We start from the raw sequence: 17,426 nt of genomic DNA on the forward strand, positions 1-17,426 counted from the left end.
ATTTATCCAATAAAAGAAAGGTCTGAGGCATTAGACAAATTCAAGGTTTTTAAGGCTGAAGTTGAGAATCAGCATAATCAAAAGATAAAGACAGTGGGATCAGATCGTGGTGGGGAGTATTATGGAAGACATACTCCTTATGGCCATGTTCCTGGACCCTTTGCAAGGTTCTTACAGGAAAATGGTATAGTAACCTAGTATTCTATGCCGGGTGACCCTCAGCAAAATGGAGTGGCTGAAAGGCGTAATCGTACACTGATGGACATGGTCCGTAGTATGTTAAATTACTCCACTTTGTCGGTTAATCTTTGGATGGAAGCACTTAAAACTGCCACACATATTCTCAATCGGGTTCCCAGTAAAGCAATAGCTAAAACACCATTTGAGCTATGGACTGGGAGAAGACCGAATTTGAATTATATGCATGTGTGGGGTTGTCCAGCTGAAACTAAGATTTTCAGTCCAAATGCTAGAAAATTAGATGCAAGGACTGTCAGCTGCCACTTCATTGGGTATCCTGACAAGTCAAAAGGCTTCCGATTTTATTACCCAAATCAGCTCACAAAATTTGTAGAAACAAGACATGCTGTGTTCTTGGAAGATGAGATGTTGAGGGGGAGCATGACACCTAGGGAAATAAATCTTGAAGAGAAGCGGGTTTATGTCCCGACTCCAATGATTCAAGAACCTGTCCTTCCGGTGCATGATAATGTTGTACCTCCAGTTGAAAATACTGCTGATACAACACCTGCTGATATCATACCTAATGAAATAAATGATGAGGATCTTCAGCAAGCTCCAGCTGAGAAAAATGAACATGATGGTGAACCTTTAAGAAGGTCACATCGAGTGAGAAAGTCAGCTATTTCTAGCGACTATGTCACTTACATGAGTGAAGATATGGATAAGTTGGTATTGGATGATGATCCTACCTCTTTTAAGGAAGCCATGAAAAGCGAGCATTCATCTGAATGCTATAATGCCATGAAAGATGAAATGAAATCTATGAGTACAAATGATGTATAAGACTTAGTAGAGATTCCCGACGGAGCCAAAACTGTGGGCTGTAAATGGGTCTACAAAACCAAACGTGACTCCAAAGGGAATGTTGAAAGGTTCAAAGCAAGACTCGTAGCTAAGGGCTTCACACAGAGAGAAGGCATTGATTATAATGAAACTTTCTCGCCTGTCTCTACTAAAGACTCATTCAGGATTATTATGGCGCTTGTTGCTCATTATGACATGGAATTACATCAGATGGATGTAAAAACAGCATTCCTAAATGGAGATTTGCATGAAACAGTTTACATGGCTCAACCGGAAGGTTTTGCTATGGAAGGAAAAGAGCACTTAGGATGTCGACTTAAGAAATCCATTTATGGATTGAAACAAGCGTCAAGGCAATGGTATCTCAAGTTTGATGAAATTATAAGAAAATTTGATTTCAAAGAGAATGAGAGAGACAATTGCATATATGTCAAGTTCAGGGGGAGTAAGTTTATATTCTTGGTCCTTTATGTCGATGATATTCTGCTAGCCAGTAGTGATATGAATTTACTACTGGAGACCAAAAGGTTTCTCTCCTCTAAATTTGACATGAAGGATCTCGGTGAAGCGGCCTATGTTTTAGGCATTGAGATACACTGAGATAGAGCCAAAGGCGCATTAGGGCTATCGCAAAAGGCATATATTGAAAAGGTACTGAAGAAGTACAATATGCATAAATGCTCTGCGTCGCCTGCTCCGATAGTGAAGGGCGATAAGTTTGGAAAGTGGCAATGCCCAAGAAATGAGTATGAAACTGTGCAGATGAAAGCAATTATGTATGCTTCAGCTGTCGGAAGCATTATGTATGCTCAAGTATGCACTCGCCCTGACCTGGCATTTGTGACCGGGATGCTTGGCAAATTTCAGTCAAATCCAGGTCCAGGACATTGGAAACTTGTTAAGAAGGTCTTGCGTTATATGCAAGGCAGTAAAGATTACATGATCACATATAGAAGATCCGATAACCTCGAGGTTGTAGGTTATTCAGATGCAGATTTTGCAGGGTGTAAAGATAGTATGAAATCAACTTCAGGATACATCTTCACTTTTGCTTGCGGAGCTATTTCATGGAAAAGTTCAAAACAAAGTGTTACTGCATCGTCGACAATGCAGGCAGAATTTGTGGCATGTTATGAGGCTACAGGGTAGGCAGTATGGCTCAAGAATTTTATCTCGGGCTTAAGAGTGGTCGACAGCATATCTAAGCCACTCACTTTATACTGAGATAATCAACCCGCAGTGATCTATGCGAGTAACAACAAGTCATGTGGAGCTGCCAAACATATTGAAATTAAGTATCATGTTGTGAAAGATAGAATCCAGGATCGGACAATTGATGTCAAGTACTTGAATACAAGGTTGATATTGGCGGATCCGCTCACTAAAAGCCTTCCACCCAGTGTATTTAAAGAGCATGTTGCCGGCATGGGTTTGGTAGAGAGCCTGTGATCCTGGAAGAAAAAGGGACCGATATGTATATATCTTCATGAATGTACAGTGAGCCTCATTTCGATATGAAATGATGTACTATAGTCACTAGGGTTCAATGGTATTTGTATAACCATTGTAATTCTGTGGTCTTGGTATATTGTTTTGTTGAGAGATGAGTTTTATGTAATAAGGCACATGATCAAGGGGGAGAATGTTAGATTGATCTTGTGAATGTACTAAGTGTGAAAGCTTTAAGAGAATTGTGTGTTTAAGATATCAAAGCCAATTTGGCATTGATCATGGGAACACTTAGGTGTGAAAACACCTTAGTGATTGTGGGCTTAAGTTGACAAAGCCAAGTTGTTTTTATGCCTTGATTGGAGGCACTAGAAGCACCTCAATTCATCCAAGGGTTGCCCCCCTATGTGCAATGCCATCTATATAAGGAGAGGCATTCTAAAGAACCTCTCATTCCATCCTAGAGAAAGCTACCAATAAGCTGGGCATTGAAGCACTAGGGAAGGGCATCTCCAACACCTAAAGCTACTACATCAAGCCTGCATCAAGCAGGCACGTGGACATCAGCGAGCCTAGATAGCTAACTTGTCTAACGACGGTATGTGTGCATGAATTTGTTTCAGTTCATGGTGTTCTAGCTAGAGTTAGTGATCTTGAGATTCCTAACAAGAGCATGTCAGACACCATGGCGGAGGAGGAGGAGCGCGACGTCGCGTCGTGCACCGGTGCGACCGCCGGTAGCACCGATGGCGATAGGTACACCGTGTAATTGCGCGAGTCCATGTTGGTTTCATGGTACAGTAGTTTCTACTTCAGGTCAACCACGTGGCTGTCAGCCTCTCACTCGTGTGATGTGTTAACATTTTAGTTTAAAAATGTTACGTTGTACTCCCTCTGTCCCTTTTTAACTATCGTCGTTGGGGTACGTGCCACAAGTTTGACTCGATTTGTAGAAAAAACGTACAATATTTGTATCTTCAAATAAATTTGTTAAAAAACTAGATTAAAAAATCTATCTAGTGATATTAATTATATATCATAAATATTAATATTATTTAATATAAAATTAATCAAAGTTATTTCTCGGAAAGCAAAAGCGACATTTATTTAGGGACGGAAGGAGTACGCGCTATGCAATTGTGTCAATCATAGTGTCAAGTAGACAAGCAGTAGATCCATACGAACGACAGCAAGAGCTTTGCTAAGAAAAACTAATTTAATTGATGTATTGATTCCATCATCATCTCAATTTTTTCAACACAGCAGAAGCAGGTACACTATGGGCATATTTGACAGAGCTCCACTCTAGCAACTCTACCAATGTATCATGCCAAACGTGTCCAGCTTCAGCAACTCCAACTCCAGAAAAAATCTGGAGTTAGAGGCAAACTCAAGGTTTTTGTTGGAACTCCTCAAGGGGTGCTCCAAAAACATCAGTTTCACACCTACTCATCGAGTTGAGGGTTATTTACCCACTATTACTATTGATTACACAACATACCCCTTCATTTCTATTTTTGCTAGCCCATCCCAACCTTCTTCCTCACTGCGCAAACCTCCTGCCACCGCCTCCGGCCACCACACGCCTCCAGTGCTCCTGCTTGCCGCCACCGCGCGTGCCTTCGACCGCCGCTGCGCACACCTCCGCCCGCTGCCTCCAGCTGCCCCTGCCTGCCATCACCGCGTGTGTCTTTGGCCGCCGCCTCTAGCCCGCACGCCTTCGGCCACTGCCGGGCGCGCCTTCGCTCGCCACCTCCGGCCGCCACGTGTCTCCGGCTGCCCTGCCTGCCACCGCCGCGCGTGCCTCCGACCGCCGCCTCTAGCCCGCCCGCGCCTTCGGCTACCACCGCGTGCGCCTCCTCCTACCGCCTCCGACCGTCGCGTGCCTCCGGCGGCCCCTGCCTGTCGCCGCCTCGTACCCCCGCTCGCTGCCTTTGGCCACCCCTGCCTGCCGCTGCCTATGGAGATAGGGTTGAGGAAGAAGAGGGGAGAATTAGAGAGTGACATGTGGGCCTATTCAAAAGGGCTAAAATAGACTATTCATTACAAGTCAGCTTATTTCTGAAGCTGGACTGCTGGAGAACTATAATAAACCGAATACGTACAATAGCTCTATATTTTTGTGGAGTGGAGTTGCAAAAACATGGAGTTACTACTCCAAACCTATTTTTCTTAAATTTGAGTGCTCTCAAACAGACCCTATATATATGACTAGGCGAATCTAAAGTTTTGAGGAAAAAAGACGACTCATTTTCTCCTTCTTCCTTCTTTTCTTTCTTCTTCTTTTCTTCGTCCTCTATTGGTGGCTAGAAGGTGTAGTCTATAGGGGCAGCTGCCCGAGTTCCTCCAGAGGAGTCCGTGTGAAAGGTGGCGCCCAGCTAGGTCAGGATCTGAGCCCTCGAGCCTGTTCCTTGAGAGATCAAGCTACGTTGAGGCGTGCTACATCAGTTGCTCCACTCCTGCTGGCGAACGGGGGCCGCGCGACCTCCGCTGCCGCGCGGGGAGCGCGGCCAGGCAGGGGACCTCCGTGCACTGCAGGGGGAGGGTTGCTGGCTCTGCGAGGGGGACCGCCGTTGGCCGCACTAGGGAGCTCCGCCACTGCACACAAGGGCCATCACCGGCTGCGACCAAGGAGTGGAGATGGAGGGCAGAGGCCGGCGGCAAGGTTGAATGGATGCATCACGCAGAAGAGGTGAGAGGAAAAAGAAAAACTAACCAAGGTGAGAGGATTTAGTCGCCGAAACATCAGACGCATAGCCAAACCTCAGATTTCTTATAGGGTGCGCGTGCGCCGCTACCTGTAGGGGCGCGCGGGTAGCGGCGCACGCGTGCGGCGCTCCCACCGCCGAGCTAGATCTAGGGTTTGGGGGGAGGGGGCGGCCATGGAGGGTGGGAGGTGGGCGGAGCGGCCACCGGCGAGGTCGCCGGCGGCCGGGGTGGCGGCGGGAGGCGGCGGCCTTCATGATTCGGGTTGCTGGGGTGGGGGCGGCTCCCCGGCTCCCATGGCCACCGCCCATAGAGGAAGGGGCCGGGGGTGGCGGCGGCCCGGCGGTGGAGGCGGGTTGTCCGGCGGAGGGCGCGGCGGCGCGGGAGCGGTGCCGGACAACCGGTGGGCGGTGGCCGGCGGCGGGGGTGACGGGACGGCGCGACGGCGGCGCGGTGGCGTGTTCGGTTAGTGCGGCGGCGGTGGAGGGCGGCCGCGGAGGCGGCGGAGGCCGCTGGAGCCGGGGGAGGTGGTCGCCAGCGGGGGCGACGGGAGGAACAGAGAAGGAAGAAGAAAGAAGAAGGGAGGAGGGAGGAGGAAGAAAAACCGTAGAAGGAGGAAGAAGACATACCCGTTCGCCGCGACGCGGTTGCGGCGCGCGAGTGCTGTCCAGCGCCCCCCTCCCCCCGCGCCAAACCTTGCTCCACTAGTACGTGGATTTTGCTCGTTCAGCCCGAGCCAGGTCAATGATCCAAATTGGCTTCTTGAGGCCTGGCTAAGGAGGCCAGCCACCCAACGAAACACGGCCTAGGTGGCTCATCTCCAAAAAAATTACTCGTCTCTCTTCAATACATAAAACTATTCTTTTAATATGTGTAACTGCAGATTATCAATTCCATCCTAATATCAAAATATTTTTCATGATTATCAAAGCACTTCCTCGTACTCAAATATATGAGATTTCTCCCTAAGAATTGAGTAATTTTCTATAACACTAACTATATAAAATATAAAATATTATTGGTAGTGAAGAGAAAAAAATAAAATATGAGTAATCTAATGGAGATATTGTAGTTGTTTATATGTACATCTTAAAAATAATGACTTTATTACAGCTAGATGTACATTTGTGCTACGTCACCCTATATTGACCCTCCAACCCATGAACTGTGGCATATGGAAGCAATTCCAAAACTTAAAAGTTGTAGTTTTTAAATCATCCATTAAATTTAAATTCCAATTGCACAGTTATATCTTTTTCGAAGAGACCTTCAAAATAAGATCTCACTGGAATATGTTTCCACAATATTTTTTAAAACACATAAACTGTTTTTGTACAATAGAAAAATACCAAAATAAATTAGTTAAAATGCTCAACCGATATGCTAAAGTTGCATATTATTAATCATGCAATCAACGTTCCCTATCTAACAAAATTGTTTACCCTTGTCCACTAATGACACCAAACAATCTACTTTCACAACATGAACACAAATATCTACTTAACTGTACTCAAGCACACGAAGCAATATTATTGAAATCCGTAAGCAATTTTTGCAAACATCATAAGTAAATTAGAATACACGAGTATGTCATTAAAACATAGTGGTATGAGATCTTGTTTTGAAGCTTTTATTGCAATAAACATAACTATGCAATCAGACTTTAATTTCGATGCTCAATTTTGAAATTGTAATATTTTTTATTTTGAAATTATGTACATGTATGTGTTTTTTTCCTTCTCTCTCAAGCCTCACATGCATGCACGACGAAACAACCGCACATACATCTAATTTATGGCTGGCCTTTAAGTTAGCTGTGTTATTAAAGGTCTTGTTGAGCAACGACCCTTAGCATATGGGTCAAAGTCAAAGAGCATCTCCAAAAGCTCTTGTATCTTGACTTGGCTAGCTAAAAAAATAGAAACTCGACCAAAAACTAGATCCAACAGTATAGGTATCATGCTCGCTATTGTATCCCGTCATGTAAACTATCGTCCACGCCGGGCAAATTTGCCTCGCCCCATCCGCCCGCTATCCTGTGACCCCACGCCCCGCGCTCCCTCCCTCCCGCTGTCCTCTCTCCCCACGTGCTCGCTCACCGACGACGGGAAGGCTGCGCCTCCGCCGGCCTTGTGCCCCCGCTGACACCGGCCCGCACCCCCGCCGGCCTCGCGCCCCTGCTCCGACGGCCTCACACCCCCGCGTTGTCCCCGGCCAAGGCCGAGAGGCGGCTCTGCCGCCCAAGCCCAAGCCGCGCCCGCCGTCAATGCCTCCGCCGTCGAGCGCCGCCCTCGTCCCTGCCTTCTCGAGCCGCCGGCGAGTGACGCCCCCACCCCCAAAGCCCCTGGCCGATGCTCTCCCCCTCCAGCGCAACCTCCCTCTCCAGCGGCTTCCTGCCGGTGCAATCCGCTAGCGCGGCCTCCCATCCGGCGCGGACTGCCACCGCAGCTCCTCCCATTCGGTGCGGCCTCCCACTCCCGCGGCTCCCCTGCCGGTGCAGTCCGCCACCGCGGCTTCTCTACTCTGGCACGGCCTCCCATCAGGCACGACCCGCCACCGCAGCTCCTCCCCTCCGATGTGGCCTCCCCTCGGCGCGGCCCGCCGCCGCAACTCCCTCCCCCCCTCCGGTGTGTTGGCGCGCCTCCTCCCCTGCCGGCGCGGCGCGGCCGGCGGCCCTTGCTCCTCCTTGCTAGCGCGGAATGGGTTCCCCTCATGCCAAGGATGCTCGCCGGCCTCTTCTCCCTTGCCGGAACATCGCCGCCGCGCGAGGAATTGGCCGGTCAAACTAGCGGTCGGCCAATTTTGACCTTGGCGGTGGGAAGCAGAGGAGGAAGAGAGTTGTGCTCGTGCTTAAGTTGTTGGATTTCATAACTTTTTTTACTAGTTATTTCGTTTTACATAATAACTAAATTAGAATTTTAGTTACTTATAGATACATGAGCTCTTAGAGATGCTCTAAGGAGCTCCACAATTCTTGAATGTTGCGGAGATTTGTTTGCTTGGCTTGTCAGTCAACCAGCCAGCAGTACTGTTCTCTCAAATTAAATTAGCACCAGCCACCAGCTACCAGCCAGTCAGCAGTACTGTTCTCTCATAACAAATCAGCACCAGCCATTAGCCACAGCCAAGTGAACACAGCGTCTATTAGCCACAAATCCAGCTAGAAACATTCGAAAATTATAGTCAATCATTTTTTGCCTGAGGCGATGGATTCTCAGTTAATCTCTCCCATTATGAACAGAGATTTCTTTTTATGTGACGGACCTAGCTGACCTGGATTGATTATCCGTCACTGTAGTATCGCACTACCAACGGTCTGGATACAGGAGGAAAGTGAAAAAAACGCGCTCCCCAAGAAATGGTGAGTAATTAATTCGAATAACTCTCGGCAATCCTCCCGCACCATAAAGTGCAGCCTCCCTCCTCCGCAGACCAAAAATTACTAGCAGCAGCCTCCGCTCTCTACCCAATTTTCCCCCAATCGCCATGAACTTCTCCGTCGGCGGCAGCGGCGGCGGCGGCGGCGGCGGGGAAGGCCCCAGCGGCGGCGGCGGAGGGGGAGGCCCCGCCGACGGCCGCGAGCAGGCGGAGCGCTGGCTGGAGATCGCGGAGAAGCTCCTCGCCGCGCGCGACCTCGTCGGCTGCAAGCGCTTCGCGGAGCGGGCCGTGGAGTCCGACCCGCTCCTCCCGGGCGCCGACGAGCTCCTCGCCGTCACCGACGTCCTCCTCGCCTCCCAGTCGGCCTTCCCCTCGGGCCAGCCCGACCCGCTCGCCGTCCTGCAGCTCCCGCCCGGGGCCGCCCCCGACCAGGCCTCCGTCTCCCGCGCCTTCCGCCGCCTCGCGCTCCTCCTCGGCCCGCGCAACCCGCACCCGGGCGCCGACGTAGCGCTCCGCCTCGTCAACGACGCCTACGCCGTCCTCTCCGACCCGTCCCGCCGCCCCCCGCCTTCCGCCAATCAAGCGATGGGTACCCCCTCCTCCCAGCCTGCCTCCGCGGCCGCTGCCGCCCCTCCGGCCTCGGAGTTCTGGACGGCGTGCCCGTTCTGCTGCTACGTGCACCAGTACCCGCGCGATCTGGTCGGGCGCGCCCTCAAGTGCCCCAACGAGGGGTGCCGCCGCGGGTTCGTGGCCGCTGAGATCCCGATCGCGCCGACTATCGTGCCGGGCACTGAAATGTACCACTGCGCCTGGGGGTTCTTCCCCCTCGGATTTCCCAATGCCACTGACCTGGGTGGCAACTGGAAGCCATTCTACAAGATGTTCCCGTGGAACACGGCTCCCAGTGGCCAAGGGCACCGCGGTGGGAGCAATATCAGGCAGTCTCATGTTGGCAGTGCTCGTGGTGGCTCCTCTAGAGGTAGGATAAAGAAGACAACCGCTCGCAAGAAGGTTGGAGCAGGGCTCAAGAGACGTTCTTTTGGTGGCGTGGAGAGTGGTATTGATTCGTCCATGCTTGGACAGGAAGGGTGGGCTGGGGATGAGGACGGTGGAGATGGACGGGCTGAGGAGGTGAGGGGAATTAACATAAATGAGGCGGCGCAGGCAACAGATGGCAGTGGTAGGGTGAATGTTAGTGGTGCTGGTGGGGTTGAAGACATGGGCAACTTCCATATTGATGTTGATGCAACGGAGGATATATTGGGGAATTTGCACAACTTGCCCTTCTTGAGGGTGGACAATCTTGGGCGAATGCTTTAACTGTTAAGATTTGCTAGCGCTGGAGGAGTATTGTATAATTAACCAGGTCGAAGCAGATGTTTCAGGGGCTGACCCTTGTTGTTCAAGTGATCATTTTGCTGTAATCATTCCACCCCTGTTATGTCATTTAGTAGCTGTAGACTTGTAGGCTATGTTGTACCTGTAGTTACTTAGCTGGAGGTTGTGTTGGACAGGGCATCTTTGTCGTATCTTCATTAGTTGGAGATACATGCCCTTTGCCTTTGAAAACAAACTTGCGGAGTTTTCCGCTGATGCGTGAGGGGAATAATGCTTCATAGAGGTGTGGCTGGACTGGTTATGGTTCTCATCCTACTTTTGGTTTCATCCTGGCAGTGATAGGAAAGGTTGCTGAGAGCAAGTAAGTGAATTATGTTCTTCTTCTGAGTACATAAAACTTTTTTGGCTACAAATGCATAGTTCTTTCTGAGTACAGAATTTTTTTTGGGCTACAAATGCATAAGTCTTAGTAGTTATGATAAGTTATTATTGATTTTGTAGTGATCATTACATGATTCCACTGTGTCAAGGTGATTCCTGATACTGTTATCATTTTGTTATAGATTGCTTGGGAGTTCATGTGTTAACTAATGAGCTCTATTCCATTTTTCATAGGTTTCTGTTAAACAACATTTGTAGTGCTGTTGTTAGGATTCATTCATTTAATTTCCATTTAGAGTTCATTTATGTCTACATGTAAAGTAAATGATCCATTATCTGTTAAATATGAGTTCTTGAACTATTGCTTGATATGTCACACTTTAAGTGTGCACCTACATAAGATGCATGGGTTCTTAGGCGACAGGGGATAAAAGACAAGTCGTGGTTGAGTCTATTAGTTAGATGAAAAATTGTATTGAAGCAAAAAGGGCCTCGAGAACAATTCAACCAGCTGCACTTTATCTTAGTACCATTTTACCAGTATTCAACCATGAGAAATGGGTTAATCTTATAGCAGCCTGGGTGCTAAATTCAAATGCTGAGCTTTCCTGGATCACCCAAAATTGGAAACACACATGATGAACTTATTCTAGAGAATCTTAGTGGTAGCGGGGCAGAGAATGGACTAGGGAGGGGTTAGCATAGCAAGAGCTTGAAGATTTCTGCTGTACCCATGTTCTCATGGTAGTGTATCTTATTAATGCAGAAGGCCATAGCTCATTTCCTTGTTACTATATCTCATAGTTCATTTCCTTATCACTATTTTCCACTGAGAAGAGAAGAACAAACAATGACTTCCTTGGGTGGTAGACTTATTTACCAATGTGAGCATCCTGTTATGTAGTTTAAATTGCCATGAACCTGTTCTTGAAAAGTGTGTTGCAGAATTGAACTAGAGGCTGTTTTTCATGTGCTTGTTCTTTTCCTGCATTTTGATTATTGCTCCCAAATAAGTTCTGTGGAATTACACTAAGTCATATGTGGTTTCTTTCAGGTAGAGAAATTGTTTTCTTTCGCAACCAGCGGCAAGTTGTCCATGCCATGCCTTGAAGGAAGCAAAGCGTCTTTGGCCCAGCTTAGGGGTAACCTGAAGACAAATTCCTTTTGCTGTTTTTATCTGTTAGGCTTGTTAGCCCCATGTCTAGGAGAGAAACCCATGCAAAACTCCGCCATAAGTTTGCCCAGAAATGTAAACTGTAGTTGTTGTCTAGTCAGCGATTTCAGACCCGTGACGTGTTTGATTGCTCTTTGCTTATGTTAAATGTTCAGGTCGAAAGAAACTCGCAGGGTAGCATCGCGGACCCATATCAGTGACTCTTTAGTTCACTCTCACTCACGTGCTGAATGGCAGCCATTGGATTGCATGATCTGAGAATGTGAGATCCCCTCGTTACGGAATGTGATGTAAGCTTCAGAGTGTGGTTTCCAAAAAACTAGGAGCTTCTCGACTGGAAGTAGAAGCCCATTTTTTGTGTGAGCATTTGTAAATTGTTGACATCAAGCATAAACCATCAATTTTTTTGTTGTTAAGCCTTGCATTTGGAAACAATAGCCCATTTTATATCATCCATCAAAGTTTCTGCAATTACCTGTTACAATCTCTGGGCATGAAGTCCGATATCCAACTCCACAGTTCATGAGGCAGTAATTCAAAATCTTAGCACAAAGGAAACTGAATTTACTGTAAATCCGAACTTCAAAGCTATGCACTGAAATTATTTCCACAAGCATGACATGGAATTCCTTCGTTGCTCTTTCCAGTTTTCTCATTTACAATGAACATGAAGTTCATGGCTCATTTGATCCTCTATACTGATGCTAGCCTAATACGAAAAGCATCACAGAAACATGTATGCTCACGATCTTTAGGTACAGAAGAATGTGAAGAATGCCAACTCATTAAAGACCAAACGAAATCACCCTCGCCATCAACATCATAAGGAGTTGAGCACCAAATATTTCTTTCAGCACTCTTGGGCAGCTTCGAACGATGATCCTTGTAATTCAAACAGCTGCTTATGCGGTACAATAGAAGCCTTCACCTGAAATGCTTTGTTCTTTAACAAAACATGACAGCTGCATACGAATATTCTAAATTTGTCCAGCTACACCAGCACGAGCCCGTAGTGTCTCTGTACGTTTACATTTTTCCATTTGTTCCACCAGCCAGTCTATTCCAGATTTGATCCCCCTCCTGAAAAAAAAAACATTACTATCACATTGTAACGATATAACAGACCTTTAAAAACATTATGCACCCAGTAATCAATGGGTCATGTCAAGGCTTCTCAGTTCAAGACTTTGAGTTGTAATTAGCAATTACTTTCAACCCTAAGTATGAGAATACAGGCCTGTTTAGGAGGGCTTATTCCAGCTTCGGGTTCACTTTTTTTTGTGCAAATCGAGGTACTTGTTTTGTAAGCTCAGGCTAGAATAAGCTTGAAGCTGGGTGAAGCTAGTTTTTTTTTTCTTCCACCAGCTTTGACTTCATAAGTGAAGCCATTTTGAAGCCCTCCAAAACGGCCCCTAAGCTTGAGCATTAGCATCAAAGTAGTTATTCCATGAGAGAAATGTGTAAATTTTCTAATATTCATGAACAAATATAACAGTTCTTTAAATTTCAAGTATTGAGTTGAACTTCCACAGGAATCAATGTGGTTTCTGTGCTCACCCATCATAGGCGGATACAGCCTGAAACATATATGGCCTCTCATCCAACTCTTTAAGATTCAGAAACAGAGCCAATTCTTCATCATTGATGACCCCGGGTAAATCCTGAACAAAAAAAATCCAGAAGCACCTCAAAACATAAGAACAAAGGCATATAATAAGTAAACAATTTGATTGAAATATGTGGATCCAGATTTACAAAAGGTGACCATATAATTACTGATTGCCATGTGATGTTTTCGGGCATTTTTTAATTGAATAGTATTCATTGTTATATTTGTTTGATTCTAGAAACTCCAGCATGCTTTGAGAATCCTTAACATTACCTTCACCCCAGAGTAAAGGAATACATATATTCATTTAACATGGTTGCTAAAAAAATGTCACAGATTTCTTTATGAAACTCCAAACCTCGCATGCATTTTTTCAGGACATGTTTATGAAATAAGTGGTCAAAGTTATAAATTGGACCATGGAAAAACAAGAGGGAGTAAAGTTTCTTTCTTCTTGTTTTGATGAATATGGAAATTTATAGACTGCTCTACAACGTAATCAGTCTCATCGTTGACGTGTAGTCTCTTTGCAATATAAAAATTTACACTCGTGTATCTCACAGAATGTATACTTGACAGTGATGATACTTTGACTGCAGTGCCAACTTTATTGTAAGCACTGCATATTTTAATCTTAACAATACATGTCTTGTTGCACAAAATATAGCATAAAGAAAGTTATGCTTCAGGACATTACAGGAAAATGGAAGTAAACACATCACCTGTTTGTTTGCAACAATCAAGAGCGGTGCTCCTCTCAGATGCTCATGGCGAATAACCTTATCTGGAGTAAGAAATTTAGGTTAGGTTAGGTTTTTTACAATGGGTTCTCTTCACCCTTACAAGAATAGGTACTGCATCAGAAATAAACCAGCAGTTCATAAGTAAAAGAAAAAAGAATTAACTTACCCAGAGCAGATTTGGCATCTTCAAATGACGATGCAGTAGCAGCATCAATAACATACATAATGGCATGAGCCTCTTCATAGTATTTCTCCCAGATTGCACGTAGGCCAACCTGCCAAGCAGGTAAGTGTGTCAGAAATCTGATCTTGTATAATCTTATAGTACAGCATCAAATTTAACTAATTTTCTATTTTGCCGAGAATAACAAACATGCTAGGTTACTTATTAAAGTTAACACATCCTAGTTTATTAATAAAAATACATTCCCCAGATATTAAAAAACTTGAGATAAAATGTAAAATGTATATTTGTGATGCCACCTTGATTAGCTTGACAACATTCAACCATCAACAATAATAGAGGGCAGTGTGGCAACAGAGATCTTAATAAGAAATAGAATCCGTGTGATGCCCCGGTAACCTTACCTGACCACCCAGATCCCAGAAAACAAGTTTTGCATTTGCATCTTCCATGCGGCCAATGTTAAGTCCAACAGTGGGAACGACCCGATCAGGTGGAAGTCCTTCCCCCTTGAGATATATTGATTTCAGCTTCTCCAGCAAAGTCTAGATCACCAGTTCTAGAAACATGTCAATATAGGTAAAGGAATCTAGCAATCGCATTTTCAATCAAAGGTAAAGTGTTTGCAATGCAATGTGGCCACATAGAGCACCAATATAAGCAGAATAGGAGCTGAAAGCATGGTCATGGTATGGAGTGACCAATAACTTTTTCATGACTCAATTGTATATATTTTTTTTAGTAAAATTGACATCGGGAACCATGTTTGCATAAAGAAGTGTCAACTTTTTGTTATAGGAAATGAAAGATACGGAGCAATTACCGTCTTGCCAGCCTTATCGACACCAAGAATAAGAACACGGAACTCGTCCTTGGTAAACACATACTTCCATAGGCCATAGAACAGGGAGAACATCCCTCTAGCCTGGTGTTCCTCTCACGATGAACTGCCCGCTTATACGGTGGTACCCAACCAACAAGCCACGTCCTGAAAAACAATCGCACCGTTAACAAATATTATCTTCAAACAGTATAAGCAAGAACGCCCAAATTACCAGACATAAAACTAAGCCATCCAAATAGTACAGGGCCGAAGCATCATCCACATTCGCACTACGCTCAGAATAATGCATCGTGGACACTTCCTTCCCCGATTCTGAAGTCCCAAATCCCCACGAACCCTCGAATTCCCACATCGCGACACCATTCTAGCCCGAAGAGGAACAAGCAATTCATCCTACGGAGGATGGAACGCGTCGGAGTCCGATCAGAATAGCGGAACCCAATCCTCAACCCACCAATCGATAAAGAGAAAAAGCATTCGAGGTAGTTTCTCTAAAAAAAACATTCGAGGTAGCTGAACGTCTGAACCATTGGGGGGGGGGACCAGAGAGGAGGAGCACGGTGGAGATCTGGACCGCTCACCGGAGAGGAGTCCCCGCGTCGTCTCGACTGGAGTGGCAGGAGGCGGAGGCGGGCGGGTTTTGAGCCGCCGCCGCGGTGGGAGCGCGCCCACCGGAGTTAGGAGTCGCGGCACTCGCTGGCCTAGGTCCGTCAGGAAGGCTGGTCGTTCCGCGTCACAGACAGGTGGGCCCCGGTGGGAAAGTGCTTGTTCGCCTGCACAGCCAGTGGCCGTGGGCCCGGGCGGGCGTGGTCGCCCACGTACCGACTACCGAGAGGTGCCGCTCGGACTTTGGAGGCGTCGCGGCGGGCGAGCGGCACCCACGGCTGGGGACCCGCAGGACATGATCGGTGGCCCCAGAAGAGCGGCGAGACAGAGAGGGCCCGCCGGTCGGGGAAGGGGTCGTGTCGGTCCGTTGCGGCGGCTCCCGCGTTACGGTCTTACGGACCTTACGGACCGTGGAGGAAGAACGGGGCCACCGTTTGAGTACTCTGTTCGTAGTATGGTTGACCCGCTAGCGCCGGGAAGGCAAAGACTTTGCCTGCGCGCACGCGCACCGAAATACGATTCCATGTAATGGAATCTATACATGCGCTGGTCAAAGGCAAAAACGAAGCGTGGTGGACATGGGTAGAGTGGAGAAGATGCTGTGCTAAAGAAAAGTCAACCTGATCGAGATAGACAGAGATTAGATGGGTTGGACTTTGGAAGCGAGCATATTTTGCTACTGCCCCTCCACAAGGAACAAAAGTAAAGGAGGAATGCTATGACACGGTAGTGTGCGGAAACGGGATGCCTAACAACATGTGTTTTAGTTGTAAGAAAAATAACCCTTGAACCATTGTTTTGTGATTTTGATGATTGAATAACAATATAACTATTGAGAATTAACATTTTGTCAAGCTTTATCTTTGAAGGAGTTTTGTTAGATTCCAATGATGAAATACAAAGCTCTAGCTAAACAAGAAATGAAGAACTCAATGAAATGTTGAATTGGATGAGTTCATCAGTAGGAAGTAGGGCGTCGGTTAAACCAACGTCATGAAAATTGCATACGTCGGTGCATCAGACAATGCAATGCTGAGGCAAGAGAAGAGATGGCCCAGTGCGACCGGTTAAACCGATGATGGGAATCAGAGCTATCCCTGCAATAGTCAGAAGACCAAGCAGAAATCTTAAAAGGACTGGTTGAACCGATGCTATGATTAGAAGCATCAATGCAATGGTAGTTGCATTGTCCAGAGAGCATGTCGAGCAGCAAGGAATCAAGTCTTCACGACCGGTTCAACCAACAGGACGTCGGTAGAGCACGTCAGTGCAATAATGTACAGAAGGAAAGCCAACAATGTAGCTGAGGACCGGTTGAACCGACACGCCTAAGGCAAAGTGTCGGTTATTCTGTTTTTGCTAGCTGTTGGAGGAATGGCTATGTTCTTGACTGTGACTCCGTCAGGTGTGGTCTAAGATGTGTAAACTCAAAGTTTGCGGAATATATTGATAAATGATAGGAATTCCGTCAAACGGAGCTCAAATGCTCAATGGCCCCCGTTAGTACCCAATGGAAAAGTCATGAAAAGCCCAAGTGAAGCGCCCTGATTATTTGGGGAGAAAAATACTCGAGGGATTTCTCTACACATGGGAAAAATAAATGGTGGACGTGCCAGTATAAATAAATATACAAAATAAATAGACAAAGGATAGAGCTGGGAACACATATTTCATTCGTTCAATATATATATGTGCACACTCCATTGCCTGCCGTGGGGCAGATCAAACATGGGCAATATGGTCTTTTGGTTCTCAGGCTTTGGAAGGCTCCTAGTTAAATACATCTACGAGACTAGCTCACAGAATGTCTCTGTTTAAGTAAGTTGCAATGGTCGTCTTTCTCGGTCTTCACTTTGCATTCTCCATGTATGATGATGATTATACAAGAATACGTGAATCAACATTATCATGGCCTTATTGGTCCATGGACCGATGATAACGCAGTCGAAATGTCGACGACGTCCGCT

At 46.6% G+C, this 17,426-nt stretch overlaps 2 protein-coding genes across 2 annotated transcripts; one reads left to right on the forward strand and one right to left on the reverse strand.

Annotated features, from left to right (window-relative positions):
• Nucleotides 1-8,623: 8,623 nt before the first annotated feature.
• Nucleotides 8,624-11,757, forward strand: LOC120688035 (SKI family transcriptional corepressor 1-like). The gene is made up of 2 exons (XM_039970158.1): nt 8,624-10,279; nt 11,354-11,757. Exon 1 carries the CDS (start codon nt 8,689-8,691, stop codon nt 9,898-9,900), a length of 1,212 nt encoding a protein of 403 aa, XP_039826092.1. The 5' UTR covers nt 8,624-8,688; the 3' UTR covers nt 9,901-10,279; nt 11,354-11,757.
• Nucleotides 11,758-12,016: 259 nt separating this feature from the next.
• LOC120688036 (ADP-ribosylation factor-related protein 1-like) lies at nt 12,017-15,593 on the reverse strand. The gene is made up of 7 exons (XM_039970159.1): nt 15,435-15,593; nt 14,833-14,997; nt 14,414-14,554; nt 13,992-14,100; nt 13,805-13,866; nt 13,031-13,134; nt 12,017-12,553 (listed from the first exon to the last, which is right to left on the reverse strand). The coding sequence occupies exons 2-7, from the start codon at nt 14,923-14,925 to the stop codon at nt 12,451-12,453; spliced, it is 612 nt and encodes a 203-aa protein (XP_039826093.1). The 5' UTR covers nt 14,926-14,997; nt 15,435-15,593; the 3' UTR covers nt 12,017-12,450.
• Between the last annotated feature and the right edge of the window lie 1,833 nt (nt 15,594-17,426).

The sequence above is a fragment of the Panicum virgatum genome, chromosome 9N, assembly GCF_016808335.1.
Source record: "Panicum virgatum strain AP13 chromosome 9N, P.virgatum_v5, whole genome shotgun sequence".
Classification (NCBI taxonomy): Eukaryota; Viridiplantae; Streptophyta; class Magnoliopsida; order Poales; family Poaceae; genus Panicum; species Panicum virgatum.

Coding starts and splice junctions, on each gene's coding strand:
- LOC120688035 (XM_039970158.1), top strand. CDS start 8,689: ATGAACTTCTCCGTCGGCGGCAGCGGCGGCGGCGGCGGCGGCGGGGAA.
- LOC120688036 (XM_039970159.1), bottom strand. CDS start 14,925: ATGTTCTCCCTGTTCTATGGCCTATGGAAGTATGTGTTTACCAAGGAC. Junction 14,101..14,413: donor TCTGGGATCTGGGTGGTCAG/GTAAGGTTACCG, acceptor CCTGCTTGGCAG/GTTGGCCTACGTGCAATCTG. Junction 13,867..13,991: donor AGATGCCAAATCTGCTCTGG/GTAAGTTAATTC, acceptor TTCTTACTCCAG/ATAAGGTTATTCGCCATGAG.